Consider the following 23,031-nt stretch of genomic DNA (forward strand, 5'->3'; position numbering starts at 1 on the left):
TAACTGCCAACTTTTTGCTTTGAGCTGTTTATACAGATCGATAATTGAAGTTTTCAGTTTCTGAAATATCATATTTACTATCATAGTGTTGAGTGTCATCCTCAAAAGTTTCCCCCCTCGAACGCATCTTGTAGTAGATATATCTTTCCTGGAATCTGAGCTGCATGCATAATTTCATTGTTCTAAATACGCCATTGGGAGAAGTCTCAAGGTAACATATAGTTCTGGTGAATTAGTTCCGCCATCCTTTTTGATATTACCTTTCATTGTTGTATTGTCCGACTATCAGTACAAGTACAGCTTCCTGAAGCGCTAACTGTACAGCCTTCAATTCTAACCAATTTCTATGCTTAGTTAGTATGACTTTGGCCATACACCTGATGTGTGCCAAGTTTTAGAGGAGATCCCCATCCTAGCATCTGTGATCAAATTCAACTGAATTGTCGGCTCCTGTAAAGACATCCGTTTGAAATATTTGTCCGATTTGAAATGTACTGTCAATCTCATCCGAACGGAAATGAACTGATTCAATGGCTGGATGTTTGGACTTCAAAGTGCCAACAAATAAAGTAGGATTTGCCTACATGTAATCTGCCTATGAGTATAAGGTAAAGTAAATGCATGAAGCCATCAATCAGACCTAGTAATTTTTAAATTACTTCTGCTTGAATCTGTTGGCTGTTTAATAATGCATGTATTCTTTCCAAAATACTTAACAATCTTGTCTCTGTTGGTGTTACTTTCCTTTTCTCTATTTTTAAAAAGGGCTTTCAAATATTCTAAATGTTTGTTTGGTAGTAAAGTTTGGCTCTTTTTTTTTTGTTTACCAGAAGTCCAAAATTTAAAACTAGATGGAGTACATAATCATTTTGATTTACAAGAGCTGTTCTGTCTGAATCCTTAACTTTCTTAGATATGCTGCCAATACATCCATGATATTTGTGAACACTCTTGGGAAATATTTGAGCTCGAATGACATTGCTCGAAATTGGTAGCTATGACCTAGAAATCGGAATTTCAGGAATTGTTTGAAATCTGTATGAATTGGAATATAAAAATATGCATCTGTTTAATCCAAAACTACTGCATTGTCCCCCTTTTATACAGCTTTCATAATTGAACGAAGAGTTTCCAATTTGAAAAGGACAGGCATTTCTAATAGGTTTAGTGGTTTCAGATTGAGAATCGATCGCATATTTTATCTGTTGCGTATTTCAAAGGTAATATCATCACTATCACTATTTTCTATAAATAGGCAAGGTTAATTCTCCACATAATGTTTTCATTAAAACAAAACCATTAAAGAATCAAAAATGTTATCTCTTATAAAATGTACTCCTATTTAAAAATTACTAACACTACCCTGTACTCCTATTTTACGAAGTAACATTTTCGTATACAAATTATAAGTTAAATTTTTTAAGTGGGATGTTGATTTTTGTACTATAAATTTCGATGTAAATAATATTCCTCGGCAATACGATTTACAAATTAAGTGCAAATGATAGGTTGAGAACTAAAGTATAATGGACCAAAAGCCCCGGTGGGACAAATGATGGTTTGTCTTCATCATGGGAAAACAATATTTAAAATTAAAAAAAAAAAACATAAACCAACTAATTTGTTTCAATAAAATACCTAATTATTTTCAAAAGTCTGTCAAAAATTTTCTACCGCAACACGTTTTTACCTACTAGGTGCAAATGATAGGTAATGGTCTAAGGTCCAATGGACTAAAAGGCCCAGGTGGAATAACTCACGGTTCGTCTTCACCGTAATTCCAAGGTTAGACGTTAAAAAATGCCTAACCTCAATTTTTAAAAGAGGGTTACAAATTCCCTACGGCAATACTTTTTAGCCACTAGGTGGAAATGAAAAGTAATGGTCTAGGGTCCAATTGGCCAAAAGGTCCAGGTGGGACAACTCATGGTTTGTCTTCACCATAGGTCCGAAATTAGGTCTAACGGGTCTAACATGCCTACCCCTAATTTTCAAAAGTCTGCCAAAAATTCCCTATGGCAATACTTTTTTACCCACTAGGTGCAAATGATAGGTATTGGTCTAAGGTTCAATGGACCAAAAGGCCCAGGTGGGACAACTCACGGTTCGTCTTCACCGTAGTTTCAAGGTTAGACGTTAAAAAATGCCTAACCTCAATTTTTAAAAGAGAGTAATAAATTCCCTACGGCAATACTTTTTAGCCACTAGGTGGAAATGAAAGGTAATAATCTAGGGTCCAATTGGCCAAAAGGTCCAGGTGGGAGAACTCATGGTTTGTCTTCACCATAGGTCCGAAATTAGGTCTAAAGGGTCTAACATGCCTACCCCTAATTTTCAAAAGTCTGCCAAAAATTCCCTATGGCAATACTTCTTTACCCACTAGGTGCAAATGATAGGTATTGGTCTAAGGTCCAATGGACCAAAAGGCCCAGGTAGGACAACTCACGGTTTGTCTTCACCATAGGTCCAAAGTTAGATTTCTTTTTTGAATTGCTAATTAATATTTTTCATTCACACCATACATTAAATACAACAAATAAACTGTCAGGAAAATTCACTTGTTCAGAAGTAGAAATTTTAGTGAAACAAATTTGTCTGACAAAAAAATATCAAAGCACGAGTGCAACTTTCTATTCTTGTAATGCAAAACTATTGATACTTTTTACAAACTACTTTACTATGGAGAGCTATGTCTTACAATATCACAAATTAATTTCTGAAGGAAAAGTCGATACTATATATGACAACATTTTTGCCAACATTTAAATAATTTCATAGCTATTTACGATTCTACATACACTATTGAAAAATTTAATGCGTGCAGCACGCTGTTTGGTATATTGAAAGCGAATACTATTGTCTCAGAATTAATTAACAGGAAATTACATGTAAATTTAATAAAAAAAAAACATTGAATAGTGTCTTCGGCTGCCCAATCATATATATATTAAAACAGATTATTTAGTGAGTATATTTTTATAAAAACATTTGAAGTACGTTTGAATCGTATTCCACATAGGCGGATCCAGGGGGGCTGGGGGCCTGGGAAAAATTTGGTTGATTATATAGGGAATCATTGAAGCATGACTGGAGCGGATGCCCCCCCTCCTTTCCTTAGGAAAAGTTCTGGATCCATAGACATATCTGAAAACTGGCTGCTAGCGAAGTGGCTGCTAGCTTGAGCCTGGTAATTATTTGGACTAATGCTGTCACTGAAGATCGAATTAAAATATGAATACTTACTGGTTTCAACACACGGCGAACTTCTGACATAGTTTTGTCCAAGTCACGTACAGAACATAAAACCATGGAACAGACTACAGAGTCGATACTATCGTCCTCTACAGTTTCCAGTTTCTCGGCAAAGCCTTGGATAAAACGCTTCATCTCGACATTACTTTCTTCTATGCTTTGCTGTATATAACTTTTGAAATTTGGGTTTGGGTCCAAACATACAACTTGACTGCCTGGTGGATAAAATGTAAAGTTAGCCCCACCACCAACACCGATCTCCAGTATTTGAAGTTTCTGACTTCGATTCGTTTTTTGCTCTTCTAGATTAGAAAACAATCTTTTTTTCGTAGCCACAACGTCCGTGCTTTTGTTAAATCTGGCCATTATGTTGACTATAACGATCGCAGCTAGCTTTCTTTTTAAGCTTTTAAATGTCACACCTTTCTGCCTGTAGTACCATATTGTCCCTACTACTAATGCAACTGGGAATATCTTCCAAGTTACAAATCTTCGAACATCGACATCTTCTATCGCCATTGCCACTCGGTCTAAATATTGACCTGTTCAGAGTTGTGTCGCTTTGTATGTATACCAATACCATTCGGCAATCCTCGGTAGAATCCGCTACTCTCCTTGATGAGGGTACGGAATCGGCCGAGTTGAGACGAATGATACCAATACATGCAATAATAATAAAATTTATCTGCAATATAAAATGATAATCATATGGTGAGCTCAATCTGAGACTCGTAGAATATCACAGGCACTTGTCTCAGAATTTTTTTTCTCCTATATACCTTAATATAACACATGAGACAAGTGTCTGTGTAGAGTACGTAATGTTTATAAAGCTCAAATTTCTTTTTAGCCATGTCGTTGTCAGTTTATTAATGAGTTTGAGTGTGATAAAAAAAAAAACAAAACAAAACGGAAGGTATAAGTTACAGTATTTATTGATGAAAATTTATAACTATACAGTAGTACAATATCGCATACAATTCGAATATGGAATTCGGCAACAAGTTTGGAAAAACGTTTATTCCGTCTCAGTTTTTTCAGATTGATTGACTGTTGTTGTTTAATGCCACTTTCAGCACTATCGAGCTCTTTCGTGGCGGTCAGTTTTTATTAGTGGAAGAAGCCAGAGTTCCAAGAGAAAACCACCGTCCTTACCCGTGTCTAATTAAATAAAAGGCCTTGCCCTAATGTTACTTAGAGTTGTTCCGAATAGCAAATCGAGTGTGGCGACGTTATACTCTTGAAAATCTGTTCAAAGTCGACTCTTGAGTTTCAAGTGAACTCACTCGAGTTGCTATTCGGAACAACTCTAGGACCGAGTTCACTTGAAACTCTCCACTGAGTCGACCGACTTCAGAGTTTGAAGAGTATCAATTGAACGCACTCGAGTTACCTTTCAGAAAAACCCTAAGCAACTCTAGGGTAACGCCCTGACTAAGCATAAAAAAACGAAAAAATCTGATTGGTTTGACGTTATTCAATGGTGTCTCGATTATAACCCTGACTCAGTGAGGGTAGGAACTGGGGCAAGAGGGGTTAACTCAGCGGTTCGAGTAAACTCGGGTTGTTGAAACCCGAGTTAGTAAAGTTAACTCTAGAGTTTCAAGTGAACTCGGCCTTTTTAACACGAGGATAAGGCCCTGACCAAGCATAAAAAATCAGATCGGTATGACGTCATTCAAGTGTTGTTCGAGTTTAACCCGGATACGAGGGATAAACTCGGTAGGCTCTGGCAAACTCGGATTGTTGAAACCCGAGTAAGTTAAGTTAATTCGAGAGTTTCAAGTGAACTCGCCGTTTCGAATTGATGTGACCACACACTACTATTTATAAACACTAACGTTATACGGACGGACGATTGCACGGATCGGAATCATATTAATCAGTGTGAGTAAGATGTATTTTGTACATTGCTTCAGGTCGAATGCAACGCGTTTGTATTTAGTTTACTATTCACACTATTATACGATTTGTTTGTACAGTTGTGTAATTGCTTCTTTGTGTTTTATATTTGGTCACGTTTACGAAGGTATTCGAAAACTATTACGTGTCAGAGACTAATCTAAGTCACACAATCACAAAACGAATTCTTAATAGACCGATGTTATTTGCACTTCTTAAACAAACCTATTGATATATACAAGTGTACTGGTATAAAGGGAAAACGTCAATCTATAAAACCACTTTACTGTGTTTGATAACCTCTGTTGCTTGACATCAAAGGAAGGTCAAACTTTGAAACTTTGAATATTCTAACACCAATCGATGATCCTGGTGGGGGAGTGTAGTTACTTTCTTCTGATAAAGTTCATATCTCAATAATACAGAGCCGGGTGCTGCAACGATTCATTCATTGGAAATCGATAAATAGTCTTACACAAAACATGACGTATATATAAAAAGAAGTTTTGAGTTCACGGAAAAAAGGGGGTGACAATTTTTCGTTGGAATATGCTTTGAAAGTATGTATAGAAGAGAAGACTTCATCAATGGATGGTGAATGCCCGTTGCAGACAAACAGAGGACTGCGTAAACCTACAGTTGCAGTTGTAATTTCTTCTGAATTTTCTACACCTCGGAGCCATATCCAAACAGTTTGTCGTTTTGAACCTGTATGTCAGTAACGAACTCGAAGGAAAATTCAAATTGGAAAGTCCCTTATCAAATGGCAAAATCAAAAAGCTCAAACACATCAAACGAATGGCACTTTGATTTATATCATCTAACATTAAAAAAATATCTACATGACAAGAATACGGGGCGCCGAATGGGACTCTTGTGGTTTTTTTACAAAATTCAATTCTGTCATAACAAAATCATTTTTGTCTTACAAAACTATGATATACAGACTTGTTTTATGAGAACTTCAATTTTGTGATTCATTTTTGTCATGACAAAATTCATTTTTGTAGACAAAATTTATTTTTGTCATGACGAAAGTCAATTTTGTCAAAAAGGTATGCAAATATAAACTTATTTGCATACAAAATTGACTTTTGTTACCTGATATGGAAATTAAAACACAAAAGTCAATTGTGTGAGACAAAATTGACTTTTGTGAGACAAAATTCAATTTTGTGAGACAAAAGTCAATTTTGTATGCAAATTTGTTTAGTTTGGATTCTGTGCACTAATTTGCATACAAAATCGACTTTTGTGAGACAAAATTGTCAAAATTGAATTTTGTCTCACAAAATTGTGTTTTGTCTCACAAAATTGAGTTTTGTCTCACAAAAGTCAATTTTGTCTCACAAAAGTCAATTTCGTCTCACAAAAGTTAATTTTGTCTCACAAAAGTCAATTTTGTGACGACAAAATTCAATTTTGTGATGACAATTTGACATTTGTGAGACAAAATTCAATTTTGTCAATTTTGTCTCACAAATGTCAATTTTGTGTCACAAGAGTCGATTTTGTATGCAAATTAGTTCACAGAATCCAAACTAAACAAATTTGCATACAAAATTGACTTTTGTGAGACAAAACTCAATTTTGTCAATTTTGTCTCACAAAAGTCAATTTTGTCTCACAAATGTCAATTTTGTCTCACAAAAGTCAATTTTGTCAATTTTGTCTCACAAAAGTCAATTTTGTCTCACAAATGTCAATTTTGTCTCACAAAAGTCAATTTTGACTCACAAAAGTCAATTTTGTCTCACAAAAGTCGATTTTGTATGCAAATTAGTTCACAGAATCCAAACTAAACAAATTTGCATACAAAATTTACTTTTGTCGCCCAATTTTCAAATTAGGCAACAAAAGTAAAGTCTGTGAGACAAAATTCAATTTTGTGAGACAAAAGTCAATTTTGTATGCAAATTTGTTTAGTTTGGATTCTGTGAACTAATTTGCATACAAAATCGACTTTTGTGAGACAAAATTGTCAAAATTGAATTTTGTCTCACAAAATTGAGTTTTGTCTCACAAAAGTCAATTTTGTCTCACAAAAGTTAATTTTGTCCACTGAAAGATAATTTTGTATGACAAAATTTTAAATTTGTAGTATGCTACAAATTTTGTTAAACTGAACTCATTTTTGTTGAACAAAACTCACTTTTGTCCGTACAAAATTGAATTTCGAGTACAAAATCACAAGAGTCCCATTCGACGCCCCGTAGATTCGCTTTAACTTGATATCATTTTTTTTTATTTTAAACGTGGTTATGTTCGTTTCTCAGATATACTACAAGTAATATGTCAATGTTATTGGGTGTATAGATTGATTGTAATTACAAGGTGTACATGTCCGCCTGACCTCAACCTCATTTTCATAGTTCATTAGTGAAAGATCGGTTTGTTAGTGTTGGCAAGAATATAACAATGGATATTTCAGTTATATACAAAATGATCTGGCTTAAATGTAAACAGAAGATGTGTATATGAGTGCCTATGAGACAACTCTCAATTCAAATCACAATGTATAAAACGTTAACAGATATTAGTCAAAGTAGGGCCTTCAACACGGAGCCTTTGCTCACATCGAACAGCAAGCTATAAAGAGCCCCATAATTGCTAGTGTATAACAATTCAAACAGGAAAACAAACGGTATAATCTATATAAAAACGAGAAACACACACGAACCACTCTAACAAACGACAACCACCGAACAACATGCACTTGACCCAGGACATATCAACAGGTCAAAAACATTTTCAAGATTTTTTTCTGATATTTCTTTCATTTCAAAAATCATTTTTACATTAGAATAGCAAAATAAAATGTCACATTATTTTCATTTGCATCTTTTTATATGAAGAAGATGTGTTTCCATAATTACCACGACGGACTCGGGAATATGGAAAATCTCCGCTTTTCAAGTGTCAAATTAGACATTGGTTATCCAGAGTTCAGTAAAAATTTATAAACTTTTTGTTGACTGATAAATCATGATTTCAATAATTAAGGTTTTACACCATTGTGTTATGAATTTTAAATCAGTGCTTATTTTCCATCTGTAAATGTCATTTCCATCCCCTGTGATTTGTGTTCCTTTATTCGTGTATTAGAAGTGATTGACCTTCCCGCCTTTTAGCCTAAAAATTGCAAAGAAATGAATTGATAAACGGAATTTAATAGATAAAGTGTAAAATGAAAGGACTTATTCCGTCTTTAAGTAGGATTAAACGACATTACCTTATTTATATACACCCTTATATCTTACTTGGCAGGACCACAAAATTAACGGTTGTAATATGGGTGTAGGAAAATAAATTCTTATGATCCAAATGTTTCTTTGTATTTAGTTGAAATCATGTAAATGAAACCTGGCATGGAGATTAAACAAATGATAACATGTAGAGATTTATATACCACTTGTATAACCAAGGTCATGATAACATGCTGCTAGTGTATTTATCATGATTCTTCTATTCATTTGACACCAGTTTAAAATGAACTGCTCACAGCCAAACAAAATTAAATGTTGTTTCACATGGACATGAAAATAATAAGCACTGCACGCTTCGGCAAGTCGATACAAGAAATATATTTTGTTCCAATATATTTGGATAAGCTGAAATAATTGCCTCTAAAATTGACTCAACTGTATAGGAAAAACCACCAAACACACTAAAATACAACATATATAAAATTATAACTACTATAAGTAGTTTAGCATCTGTATACATATTTTTTTCTAGGCACGAGTGCCCGCTACGCTCAGGGTTGTGATCTCGTCCCATGTCTCGCAATTTACAGAGCAAAAATGAACAAAGTCCCAGTACTCGAAATGGAATTAGTGTTCTTGGTATTTGAAATATTGTATGTCGTTTATTTCCACACATTTAGTGACTCCAAAGAATAAGTCTGGAGCACATCAATTGTAAGAAATTTTAGCATTTCATATACAATTTTGCTCAAATAAGTAAACAATTTAACACGGAGTCGATAGTTAGTGAATTTCGCTTTTGCTAAATGTGCTTTGTCAATATAATGGAATTCGATGCGCCTGTCATACAAATGAGAGGTTAAGTTAGCTATAAAACCAGGTTTAACCCACCATTTTCTACATAAGAAAATGCCTGTACCAAGTCAAGAATATGATAGTTGTTATCCATTTCTTTGTTGTGTTTGAGCTGTTGATTTTGCCATTTGATTAGGGACTTTCTGCATGCATTATTTTTGTGATTTTCCTTTTCATATAAGAGGACCCATATCGTTGACACACACACACAAAAACCACGAAAAAAATAATAAATGAATGAAATATTTTTAAAAAAGCGTTCTTGGTTTATATATGGAAAACGTTATACATAAAAGCATAATGGCACGGTAAACTAAATGTTTATTTGAGTACCAATTAATGACCGTGAGAAAAGTGATCAATATCCGTGTTAAACATGCAGTTTTTAAATTTTAGATTTTATTACAATGACTTTCCAAATTTTTAAACTGCTTTCAGAATTTTTTGTCAAAAATAACTTCGAGAATATTAATGAGAATTATTACAAAATAATTTACAAATGTGTACTTTATATATGTCCTTTACAAATTAAAACGAAATATACTTATTGTCAAATTTTATAGATTATTAGATCTGAGACTATTCTTATAAAACCCGCCCCTGGGTGTTGGATTTTCACGTTGCATGATCTTGCATTGAGAACTCATTGGTGTCCTTGTGCTGTGTTCTGCTCTTTGGTCGGGGAATGTTGTGTCTTTGACATATTCCCGGTTCCACTCCTTATTCTAAAATATAGTCTAAGATAACTTGAGATAAGATACAAACAAGAGACTAACTGAAAAATCTTGTTGACAAATATTAATTCGGTTACTAGTATATTGCTAGTAATACTTATAGTTTGAAGCCACATTGAGTTTCTTTTATTTGTCTTTACAAAGTATTACTGCCAAAGAGCTCGCGATACACAATGATTTGTGCTAGAGATGAAAGTACGTGGAAGTAACTTAATTTGCATGTATAGTTCGGTCATTGTACACTATAGCCATCATGTCTTCCTGAACTGTTAATGGTGCTGTTGTGTAAAATAATCTGTCCATGAAAGAACTTAAGTGTAGGACGGCTTTTTTTCATATCACCAAAATTTTAAGTACTTATAAACCACTTCGAAAAATGTACTTTTTCAACCAAGTGTTTGCCATTATATCGACTCCAGCAGTGGAACAGCAGTATTTAGTGGATACATTTGTATTAAAGAGATTATATGTAGATAGATAAGTTTGGAAATTTCCCAAGAGTAATTATACTTATAGTCAAAATAAAAACAGATTTTCTTTGATAATGCTTTCCATTTCTTTGATTCGTGAAAGAGGTTTTGTTATGATTTATTAGTTAAATTGTAAAATTGAAATATACATCCAACGAACAGTTGGTGTATTACACTATACTTAATACAATTTTCCTTGTTGGTTTTTCTTGACAATTTCTTCATGGAATCCATCATGGCAGTTCCTAAGCAATTTATACTTAGATTGTGTAAACTCCAAGTTATACAATCAAACATGCTTAAACGGCTGTTCTTTTCGTTCTATTCTGTATATACCCTTTGTAGCTGACCTCTTCGAAAGTCAATACTTCTGTTTGTATTTGAAAGAGAAGTTTGCTGGTTATTTTTGTAAACTGTGCTTTATCTGACTACTATACGACATAAGAGTTTTGTTACTCGTTCCATGATCTGGCTGACTAGTTATTCTATGAAGTAGTTGATGTTCTACTCAGAAAAAAAAAACAACTGATTGTTCTTTGTTCAAACTTTTGTATTATAAAAAGTCCTCCGCAAAGGCGGATCCAGTCATAAAAAACGGTGGGGGAGGAGGTTCCGACCTAGGATAAATGGGGGTTCCAACCATATGTCCCCATTCAAAAGCATTGATCGTTAAAAAAGGGGTTTCATACCCCCTTGGATCCGCCACTAATTCGAATTTATTACTTCTCCACTGTCCTTTGTGTTTATGTGTGGGGTTTAATATGTTGTTATCTTTCTGCTGTCTCCACTTCAAAGCCTATTCTTCTAAACTTTTCCTAAAGTTGGATAGAGTTTCCGAGAATGTACAAGCTTGCGAACATCCTGATCGATTTACCTTCCTAAGTCAAAGCTTTGAGTTGCTGTGTAGGACATTAAACACACCCACAACTATCTAAGAGTTTGTTTAGTTAGGCACACATACATGATCTATTAGGTATTGTAATTCTTTCAAAAAACTTATTGGTATTATATCCAACTTTATATTGATTTCAAAAAATAAAATCCTATCATAAAAGACGATTTATACATATAACAGTCTTTGTGTACCTAACCTATAAAAAACAGAATAATATTTTCAAGCATATGTCATTCAAGTTTATCAAATTAAACCCATAAAAGAAAAAAACAAGTTTATGCAAATAAAATGATTATAGCTAACTTATGGAACAAAGAAGTTTCTACATAAGGTATTAGCACATGTATAAGTCCGACGATGTGTGAAATTAATAATTTGAAAACAACATTGAAATTGATTTTGTATCTGCAACATTCCAACTGACTGAATGTTATGCATATTGAATAAGATTCTGTCTGCATGGGCTGGTTTCGCACATTCACTGAATTCTCAAATAATCATTGTGTCCCTGTTCTAAGACGATTTATCTGGGATATATATATATAGCGAATATTGAAAACCGTTGACAAGGAAGATTCATTGTAACCCAATTTAAAGTAGTGATCACCAAAGAACTCACATTTCTTTTTCTTGCTATGTTTATCGGCGAAATTTGGCAATATTTTATATTTCTCTGAATAACTAATAATCATGAGTGAAAGCCTTCCCTGGAAAATCTCGATTGTAGTGGGTGGTTAAAATTCCTGAAAAAAAAATACAGTATTATAAAAAAAAAAGACCTATTGTAAAAAAAATAACTTCAAAAACATTTTCAACTTTATATAATTAAGAAATCTCAGGAGCAACAAGTGCGAATAGAAGAAAATCAATTTAGTGCTGTCTTATTAAAAAAAATATGCTTTATGTTTAAACCATTTCCTCGTAAATGATTTATTCATTGTCAGTTGCTTAACAATACAATAGGCGCGAATTAACATTGTAACATAGCAAAAACTGTTTGATTTTCTAGTATCTACTGGTAAAGGATTTCTATGTAAAATTGTAGCATAAGTATGTAAACCGGCCATTTAATTATTTTTTTTTTAAAGAGATCAGTGCCAATTTCCTCTGATTTGTTCCTTATAGGGTCAAAAACTGATAGTTGAATGTTGAACTCTAAACCCTAATGGTATTTGAATATTAAAGAGTTGATGTATTTCATACAATCCATATCTAAGTTAAATAAATATGTAGTTCAGCGATACACATTGCTGTTGAAAGCAATATTCCAAAAATATAAACGTTTTATTTTAATTGTGTGTCAAAACATACTCAAACCAAAATTAACTAGACCGAAGAACAATAAACAGCACATCCCCCACAGACTTTTAGTTTCGGTAAAGGGTACCTATCTTATGTATTAGTTTTGATAAATACATAAAATTTGTCAAAATATGACAACGTTGCAATAAAAGTCATCTGTAGGTGTCACATGCTCAAAATTTCACCAAAATGTTGTGTTCACAAATCTTTTAAATGCATGTACACATTTGAATCTAACAAAATGAAGGACATTTAGAAAATAGAACCTGGCGTGAAATAAATTCAGGAAAAAGTGACTTCACCTTTTTTTACATCGCGATGACCTTGAGGTCATTTCGATGTATTGCTATCGCCTTCTCCATTAATGCATAAATTATGCAAATTAGTTTTTGGGATTTTAACCGATCTCATGATAAACGTGATAAATACGCGCACATAAACTAGTGCAAAATAACATTCCTTATCGTTTGATATAAATACATCTCTTCAATGAATACTGATAAAAAAAAATGTTAATAATAATTTATTATGAAAATGTTTTGTAGTATATATATATATATATATATATATATATATATATATATATATATATATATATATATATATATATATATATATATATATATATATAAGTGAAAAAATCATTGATTATATCAATGCACACGTACCGATAGTCTGGGAACCTAACACAATATTCTCAATATCGTAAGCGGACTTCCGGTTCGAATAAATATAATTTGCGGGAAAATATGAATGGTTACTCGTATCCAAACTTTTAGAAAAATCGATATTTTTACAGAAAAGTGTCCGCCATGCACTTGCATTGCACTATCATAAGTAGAATAGTAGAATAGAATGATATACAAATGGATGGAAATCATATATACATGTAACTGTTATTTTAATATAATATATAACACTGTATACTTATATGTATCACTACAACATAATAGTTTTTACGGTGAAGTTGAATTTCCTGTCATTTATTTGTCATCCACACACGAACTTGTCTCAGAAAAAAAATATTCTCTGTACATTAATCTCAGTTTCAGGTAAAGAGATATGTGATTTTTTTCTGAGACAAGTGCTTTTGACCATCCACAAGAACTTGTGGTCATCCGATGTTCAGTTCTTCAGTACTTTGATTTTTACTGTGTGAAACAATAAATAGAAAACAAACAGCAATTCAGTACGGACTTTTTTTACATTGCAATATAACTTTACAATATACAGTATAGATGAATGTTATTGCAAAGTGAGACCAAAAGACAAAAGTTAACAACTTTATTTCACCAAAAAGTCTTACACAATGACCAAAATCCATAGCGCATAGCGTATATACAGGTTTTGGTAACAGTCAGCTATAATAGTAGAATGCGATTGGTGGATTGATTGATTGGTTGATTTGTGTGCAACGGCACTATTGTGCTACTTCGTGGCGTTGAAGTGTTTATAGGTTGAGGAAGCCAAAATGAACGAAGAGAAACTGTGTTAATTTTATAGACGATTGAGTTTAACTGTCACTTATCAGTCCATCCTCTACCTTATAGACTTGAATAACTATCAACGGCGAAAAAGATCTCATCGAAGTGATCCTCACTACTTTGACAAATTTTAGGCAATAAATTTCCATCCCTCTACTCTGTCGTGGAATAGAAGTTTAATAATAAAATAAGTTTCAAATTGCAGAAATATTCTGGAATTTTATTTTCAATGGAAAAAACATTACAGTTTTTCTCCTAACACAAATTCATAAAGAGTATATAATGTGTTCCATTAATAGAATTATTCATAACAAAGATTCAAGAGAAACTTCGAATGTACGTGGACAACACCACCATTTAAATTTTACCGATGTCAGGGTATTACAGCACAGTTTAAAATAATGAGATGTCCCACTAGGAAAAGCCGGTTCTAAAGCCTCGAAAAATTTATATCGAATTTAAACAATATTATCTATAGCTGACCTAACTGTTCATGATCTGTGGTTAGATATCGGAATAAACACAAGCATTGAAAGTTAAAACCAATTACAATAATCCGATTACGTGCATGTTTTTACTTAGGAAGTTTATGCTCGCAAGAAAAGGGTTTTTAATGTTAACAGTTTAAGTTTTCAAAACTATGTACTTTAATTTCTTATATTTTACGGATAAGCGATCTGTTTAACATATAAAAAGGGAATATTAATATGAGTGGTCGTGAAACTTATTTGACCAATCAACCAATTGCATGTCTAGTCTATCAATATCATAATTATATGTGTGATGATTTGGCTTGCATTTCCTATCATAATTTCCTTGGTAAAAGGTAGCTGCTCAGAATGAAGCTATTAAACCAAGAGTTCCAAGTGGTTGATCGCGATGGAATATCCGTTTCGCAGATGATAGCGAATATGTTTCAAATGTGCATGTGATAACTACAATCCCATTCCCCTTTTCACGAATGTGACCTACATAATAGACATATTACCGAGTTTGTATTAACATGAGCAACACGGCGGGTGACCAATGATCCTCGGTGGCGCAGTAACTGCTTACCCTTCCTTGGCACCTGCATGGAGTTCGTATTGCTCGGTCTTTAATTTTGTTAACTCTATGTTGTGTTTCGTGTACTGTTGTATGCCTGTTTGTCCTTTTCTTTTTAGCCTGGCATTGTCCGTTTATTTTCGACTTATGAGTTTGAATGTCCATTTAGTATATTTTGCCTCTTTTTTTCAAATGAGCAGCAACATGAGCAAGACTTATCGGGAGCAGCTATGTTTAGTGATGGGGGTTTTCAGTTTACAACCACAACATACCTCCCTATACAGCCAGGAAACTAACATTTTAAAGTGATCTTAGAACTTAATACAAGAACTTGGCTGATTGGATAAATCAAATAAAACATTAGAAACACGCACATCATTCAAGCATTATCACTAGTAGCTGCATACAGTTTTTCTGTGAGACAAGATAAATAGAAATACAGGGTTCGAGTTAAGAGATATTACGATTCAATTCAAACTTTCTCTTAATATACACTCATCTAAAAAAAATCTTCTTTCACATTTGTGGGTTGTAAATCTTTTATACAAAGAAATCTTAGAAATAACACAAAAGGGAGATAACTCACATAAGCATCTATCATAGAGGGAAATATGTGACCAGGCATTTCATAATAGTCACTTAGAATCGCTAAAAGATGTCACTACGAGCCGCCTCTACCATACACATGTATTGTCAACCTGTCAGATTGTCAACTTATTTGTTAATTTCAAAATGCTGCAAAATAATATTTGTTATTAGAAAGCCAATCTATTCTAAAAACGGGTCCAGAGTGTTAATCGATTATACCTTCATGTCTAATGATTAATGCCGCAGCAATACCGTTTATTTCGTCAAAAACTTGTTGACTGTGTGAATTAACGTTTAAAAATCCATATTTCTGGAATCCTGTGATAATTTGTAGTCTGAAGTCGCACCTTATACAAAGTTAATAGTTCCGTTGTTAGATAAACAACAATCTAGGTATCGATTCAAACTAATAAGGCAGAGAACATGATTAATTAACTCATATATGAAAGATCACCTGAATAAGACGTCATCTATTGCGTGGTATTTTAACACTCTTTTCTTTGAAATTTACATATAAATACAAGTTTTAGTACTATGAGCGAGAATGATATTAAAGGATGCATATATTTCACCAATCTGATTAAAATTAAGCTTGTCTCGCATACTTGTAACACGAAGTTATAAGCATAGGCAAATCAAATTGTTCGAACGTTCTGATGTCTTTAAGGTTGTTCACTTTTTGATATCATTCTCCACATGAATTTCCCGCCTGACCTATCGTTTTCCGGTACAATTGAATCTCTCATCATACCTTATTCTCACCAAATTATGTCGCACACCACCTTTTACCTTTCGTGTCTCTTTTTTTCGAGTCTTGGAAGCGAGACATATAGCAATTCTTGATTCCGTCATCGCCGGACGTCGTCAACATTTATGTTCAGTCAGAAAGTTTTTTTTAGACATCAATAACTTGCCAAGTTGGTCAAGCATGCATTTATGGAATATTTATGAAATTTTGACAAAAGCTTTTTTATGACTAAAAGATGACACTTATTTATCTGTTCCGTATTTTTTACTGATAAATAAACATAGATTTGACACAGCTAAAGCTTAATGGTTTCATGCAGTCATGGAACATTATCCTGACTGAAGCTTTTTATGACCAACATATTGTTTCCAGGGCAAAATAATGAAAAAAATTATTTTACTTTCCCTGATATATTTAACATTTAGATACAATTTTCAGTCATCATTTATATTTGTCAAACATTCATGGAATTTGAAAAACACAAACTATATGATTCATGTCTCCAAGACGAAATAAAGGGGTAAGAAGGAAAGGCGAGGAATGAATTTTATTTATTATATTACTTTTACTTTATCTTTTTTATAAATGAAATACAGTTCAATTTCAGAAAAAATGCATTCCATAATATTTCCGAAAACAAAAGAGATAAATGATTTTTTTTTTTAATTTTCAGTGATAGTTAACGAGGCAAGTTGAGTGCATTTTAACAAATCTGTATCATAGCCCATCATCACTGTACCGTGGCCTTAAATATGCAATTGTATGTGGATAAAAGGGCAAGAAACATTAAATAGATAAAGCTAAGATGCACTATGAATCATATACACTAGTAAGAAAAGAAAAAGGAGGGTTCATTCCAAATTGTTGTGGCTAAAGTTTTTCTACACGGTTTAGGTCCAAAAAATGATGATTGAGGATACAGTTGAAATGCAAGGCCACATTTGGTAACAAAAGAACCTTGTCCTTAATTTCTGTATACAACATGTTCAAATATTTCGTATACAATTCACGCTTTAAATTACTTAGTAATTTTTTAAACCTGTCAATTAGACATAAAGAGTTCAAAAGTTGGATTCAAAATAATGATGTAAGTATAACAATAACAAAATTTTTAATTGCACTGATTTCATTTATGACAACTACGGATTATATATATAAGTACTTAAGGTAAAAGCTACCTTACTATGTTGGCGCTTTAACTACACTTTTGTTCGAAAATTCTGTTTGTTTATTTTCCCATATTGTAAATCCTACTTGCTTTGTGTCATACATTGGTGATATACAAGGAGACTGTTGTTCGGGGCCGGGTATGCGACCATTAGCCAGTAACCAACTATATAATCGTTTATCACTTTGAGAAGTTGGTCTTTGATCCGTACCTTGATAAATGTCTGTAATAACACAATGCTCGGAACAATTTTCAGTATTAGTAAAAATTCCAGGCGAACCTGTCTGTTTTTCTCGTTTGTCTAATAAAACTTTATTCGGTTTTTGTTTCGAACGTTCTGACAGAATTATTTTAGAGTTCCTACAATCTAAATTTGTCTTTGGTGCTGGACTTTCTGTTCTGTTAATGGTGATCTTTTTTCTTTTGATGTGAGATTTGTTATGTTTAGTTTCCTGCACTTTTGGGACTTCTTTCTCTGGTGCTTTCAATTGAATTTGTTTCGGTTTAATGCTGATTTTTTCCACACTTTTATTAATTGAGCTCTCTTTCGGAATAGATTCTCTCTTAGGTTTTCTGATAACACGTTTTTTGGTCGGTTTTCTGACAGGTGCGTCTTTCGGTCTAAAGTCAATAGGAGCTTCACGAATTATTCTTGCAACTCTTGAATTTGGTCTCTTTACAGGTTTTATCTCGGTATTTATATTTACTTTATTATTGCTGTCTTCATCGCTATCTTCACTTTCGGAATCTGTTGATTCACTTTCGGAATACGAAGATGATTCCTCCGTGTTTATCAAGTCTGGTGAAGGATCCCGAGGAGGTATTTCCCGAATCATTACTAACTTGTCACCACATTTGAACATTACCCGTTTCTTTGGCTTGTTAGTTCTTTGATGGTCTTTTGTTTTATTGTTATTAACAGAGTTATCGCTCCTTTCTGTACTACACTCCCCGTCACTTATAGAAAAATTATCTAATACATCACCGTCTTCATTGCAGTTTACGTCTACCCAATTCTTTGTTTGTTGAGAATCACCCATGGTATTTGGTTTACCAACATCCAATGAACTTAAAACGTCTAAATCAGAGAATCTCATTTGGATTAAAATATCACTATTTATATATTCTAATATATACCTATTCTTTCCTTCCTCTTTGGAAAACGCTTTTATATCACAACTGTTTCTGATACTCCATACTTATAAATCACTACTTTAATAGTCTGTCAGTATCCACATTTATAGCTATTCCAATAAACGACTGTTTCAAAGACAATTGTCCATATTCCAGATTCATATATCTTATGCGACATTTAAGTATCAATAAAAACAAACTTTACACTATCCCATACAATAGAGAGATATATACTAAACTAATTGATACAGACAAATTGAATCCTGTAGTAATCTAATGCCACTTACAGTTTAAATTTGAAATTTAATTTAAAAGTCCGTCGTCTCATATTGCGGTATAGATCGGTTTAAATATTTACTTTCCACCTTGGCTTCTGTGTTAAAAGTCTATAAATCCTTCATATCTAGGTTAGGACTTGTTACCTTATCACTGGGTAGCTGACAAATGGGTAATATTGTATTCTGATATTAAAAACATTTCTGCGCATGACATGGGAGATCGAACTTTGTAAAGAAGGATGTTTGAATTGGTATCAATGTCATTATGAGAAAATATCCGATCATATGTACATTTAAATTTAAAATTCAGTGGTGGATGGTGATATATTGTATCATAATCAAGTGAATATCAACACCGACCAACGTTCCATTGTCAAGTTTATATAATAAGCTTACCTATATTTGTTAATATCAAACAAATAAAAAAATAAACTAGATAAGAAAGCCAATTAGAAAGATATACTATAATAACTTATGAAAACGTATATAAAGCCATTTGAGTTACACTAAAACGAATATATTTAACCTATAACACATATTTCAAAACGACTTTATATAGGGAACAACACCACTGCCGCTTTGTTCCAGAGATTAAGATTAACTGCCAAAAATATAAACTGACACTTTACACTAGAAATTTGGTAGGGGCTGGGGTTTACCCTACGGATAAGTGTGGCAATACATGTAAAGAAAACCAACAATAAAACGCACCCACTGTTGTTTCTTTATTTTGTATATGGTTTTATGTAATGAAACAGAAATATCCCATATTTTCCCATTTCTGTATATTTTTAACGATCAAAAGACAAGGTTGACGTCGCAATAGAGCACTGCAAAAGACACAGATTTGATTAAAAGGGCAAAGAAACTATCACTGGTATTATTTTGATCCTGTTAAACGACATTTGGAAATGTACCCAGTTTGTTGTGAAATGAACTTTCGATTTCGTACTTGTATAGATCTGTATACATAATTATGTTTCAAGAAGTACATGATCAACATTCGTTACATTTAAATGACCCACAATAAACAGTAGAAAATTTCATATAGCAGATAATGCTATTAAGACATAACATATGAAATGAAAGATCAATATTTAATATTTCCTTTTAATAATTAGGTCTACTTCTTCTTCTTCTGGAAGTCCACCCTATCTGCAGGGTCACCGCATTTAAAAATTTTGTTTATTTTTAAAATTGCGTTGTTTAAAATTTTATCTACCGGTTAAAATTTAAAATAATATTAACAGTTAGAATAGGATGAAACTAAAAATTAGTTAAAACAGGAACTTGTATGTACACTATACATTTAAAATTATAAAATGGATAAAAGTAATCTTATCAGTTGTTTATATTCTCTTAACAACGGAAAGTGAAAGGAACTACTAATCTGTACTAGTAATTGGTTAAATTTATGGACTAGTATGGTTTCTTAATAAGTTTAAATATATGTAGTTAAAAGATAAAATGGTAAGGGATACTAATAAAACAAGAGACTTGTAAAAATCAGTTTTAAGTAAAACAGTAGAGTTTGTCAATAGAATTTGGGTCTATAAGATTTTTTACAGGGGTAATTAATACATATGCTCTAGTTATGGTTTAACTATGAATTACTTAGTATTAATTAAGTATATAGACAAAGTAGTATAATACTTGTTATATGTTACATTCCCACGACTGACAGCCACTTGTAGTTTAAGCTCAGAACTCAACTGATTGTTCATTTGTTTTCCAAAAGTTGGGTTCTTTTAGCATGCAATGCATAGATCCAGTCTTTGCAGATTCGTTCTAAGTCTCTCTGCTGAGGCACAGTTATAAGGTCGTTCCTAGAACAGTCAACCAACAATTCTAGAAGATCCTCATCAGAATCAATTATACTGCAATAGTGGATATGATTATCCTCTAGTAGGGATTTTAGTCTATCTTGATGAATTTTTCTCACACAATTCAGACTTTCACAGTTGATTAGGAAATGTTTATAATCCTCAGGTCCTACCATGCACAATTTGCATTCTGCAGATTTTGTTCCGTCAAATCGGTTGGTAATACTTTGGGTTTTGTAAGTTCCTGTAAGTATCCTGGATTTTATTATCCCTTTGCTAACATCTCTTTTATTATCTCTGACACTGCTCCAACAGAAGTTTGGTTTTTTAAAGTTCCAGTTGTTTACTTCCATATATTTGAGTGTTGATTTGCTTCTAGCAGATTCTGTCCATTTGTTTTTCCAGGTTTTGTCTATAACTTCATGAGTCAATCGTTTCCAATTTTTCTCAGGATTTAGTATAATCTCGTGTGCGGATGGAAGATCATAAGATTTGAGAGTTCTGTCCACATTTATATACCAACTATTTGATTTATCATCTTTTGTAGCTAGCTGTCTAATTCCAATTTTACACTCAATTGAGTTGGGATCTTTTGATATTCTTAGAAATAGGGAAATGACAGCTTTATGTACGAGTTGCTCAATAGATTCGGCTACGAGTAAGATATAGATAGCAGCATCTGCAGTTCTTTGTGGTAAGGATAGAATTTGTTTAAAAGTTTTTTTCTGAAAAGCTTCTAATTTTTGTATATCGGTTTTAGTAATGTTGAGAATTTCAATTCCATAGAGCATTCTTGGTATAACATAAGTCCGCCATAGTTTATACGATAATAGTGGGTTTATACCATTTATTCCATGTAATCCAGCTCCTAATAGGGAATACATTGTAGCTCTTGCAACAGAAATTCTATTCTCTACATTTGGATTATTTTTCTCTTGTCTTTCAATTCCTAAATGTTTAATGTTTTGCTTTTCGTCTATTTTTTCATTAAAAAGTTGAAGATTTATATCTTTATTCTTCTTGTTAATCATTAGAATTTCAGTCTTTTTGCTGTTTATCTTTACTCGATCGTTTTTGGTACAGTTTTCAATGATGCGTAGTTGGGTTGAGGCATCATGTTCCGAGCCAGCACATAGCATTATGTCATCTGCGCACGTTGGGCAACCCACATAATTGGTTCCAATTTTAATTCCTATGTTTGTGGATTCAAGAGTATCGAGGATATTCTTATTATAGGCCTTGTAAAAATTGGCAGGGAGAATTCCACCTTGTTTGACTCCCTGCTCATTCACAAATGTTTCCGAGATATATCCTTGAGATTTAACTTGTGTAGTTGTTTTGTTATATAGTTCCTTAATTAGTAACCATGTAGCTCCATTAATTCCTTGATGATATAATTTCCAAAATAGGTGTATATGGTCTACCACGTCAAATGCTTTTTCTGCATCCAGAGTTATTAGAATGAGACACTCGTTTTTATCTTTGGCTTCGTTAATTGCTTCAGAGATGAGAAGAGCAATATTAATAGATGATGCACCTTTAGTGAAACCTTTCTGAAGCTTGTTTTGATGTTTATTTAGTGTACCCTCGATTCTAGCTCTAATACAAAGCTCCAAAATCTTACAAATGATGGAAATGACTGTGATGCCTCTATAGTTGGATGGTATAGTAGGGTCTTTGTCCTTTTTGTGGACAGGGGTCAGCAGACCTTTTTTGATGACCTCAGGAACATGCTTTGTATAGAATATATTGTTAATTAAGGTAACTAGGAATTCAGTCAACTCTGTTCCACCATAAATTAGATGTTCTGCAGTTAAACCTTCTACATCCCCAGCCTTTTTTCTTTTTAATATTGAAATACGCTTGGTGATTTCTGTTGAGGTAACAGGTTGAATTGTTATTTCTTGGTTTTCACAGATGTTGACAATGGTTTCCATGTCTAGCTTGACAAGATTATCATGACCAATGTTGAAGTTAGGATTTGGATTGGTTTTGGCTAATTTTTCAAAGTGATCTTTGAAGACGTTATTTATCTCGTTTGGAGTTGATGCTTCTTTTTCTTCAGTTCTAAGGGTGTGCGTGAACTGAGAAGAAGAAGACCGTTGAGTTTTAATAAGTCGAAAAAATAGATCCTTGTCCCTATCTGAA

The 23,031-nt window shown here is 33.1% G+C and overlaps 1 protein-coding gene across 1 annotated transcript in view; it reads right to left on the reverse strand.

Annotated features, from left to right (window-relative positions):
• Positions 1-3,822, reverse strand: part of LOC143054380 (thiol S-methyltransferase TMT1A-like) — a 29,924-nt gene extending 26,102 nt beyond the window's left edge. The window contains exon 1 of the mRNA XM_076227397.1: positions 3,244-3,822. Within this exon, the coding sequence (XP_076083512.1) occupies positions 3,244-3,771 (528 nt within the window). The 5' untranslated portion in view covers positions 3,772-3,822. The remainder of the gene's footprint in view (positions 1-3,243) is intronic.
• Positions 3,823-23,031: the final 19,209 nt, after the last annotated feature.

Source organism: Mytilus galloprovincialis, chromosome 1 (genome assembly GCF_965363235.1).
Source record: "Mytilus galloprovincialis chromosome 1, xbMytGall1.hap1.1, whole genome shotgun sequence".
In the NCBI taxonomy this organism is placed as follows: Eukaryota; Metazoa; Mollusca; class Bivalvia; order Mytilida; family Mytilidae; genus Mytilus; species Mytilus galloprovincialis.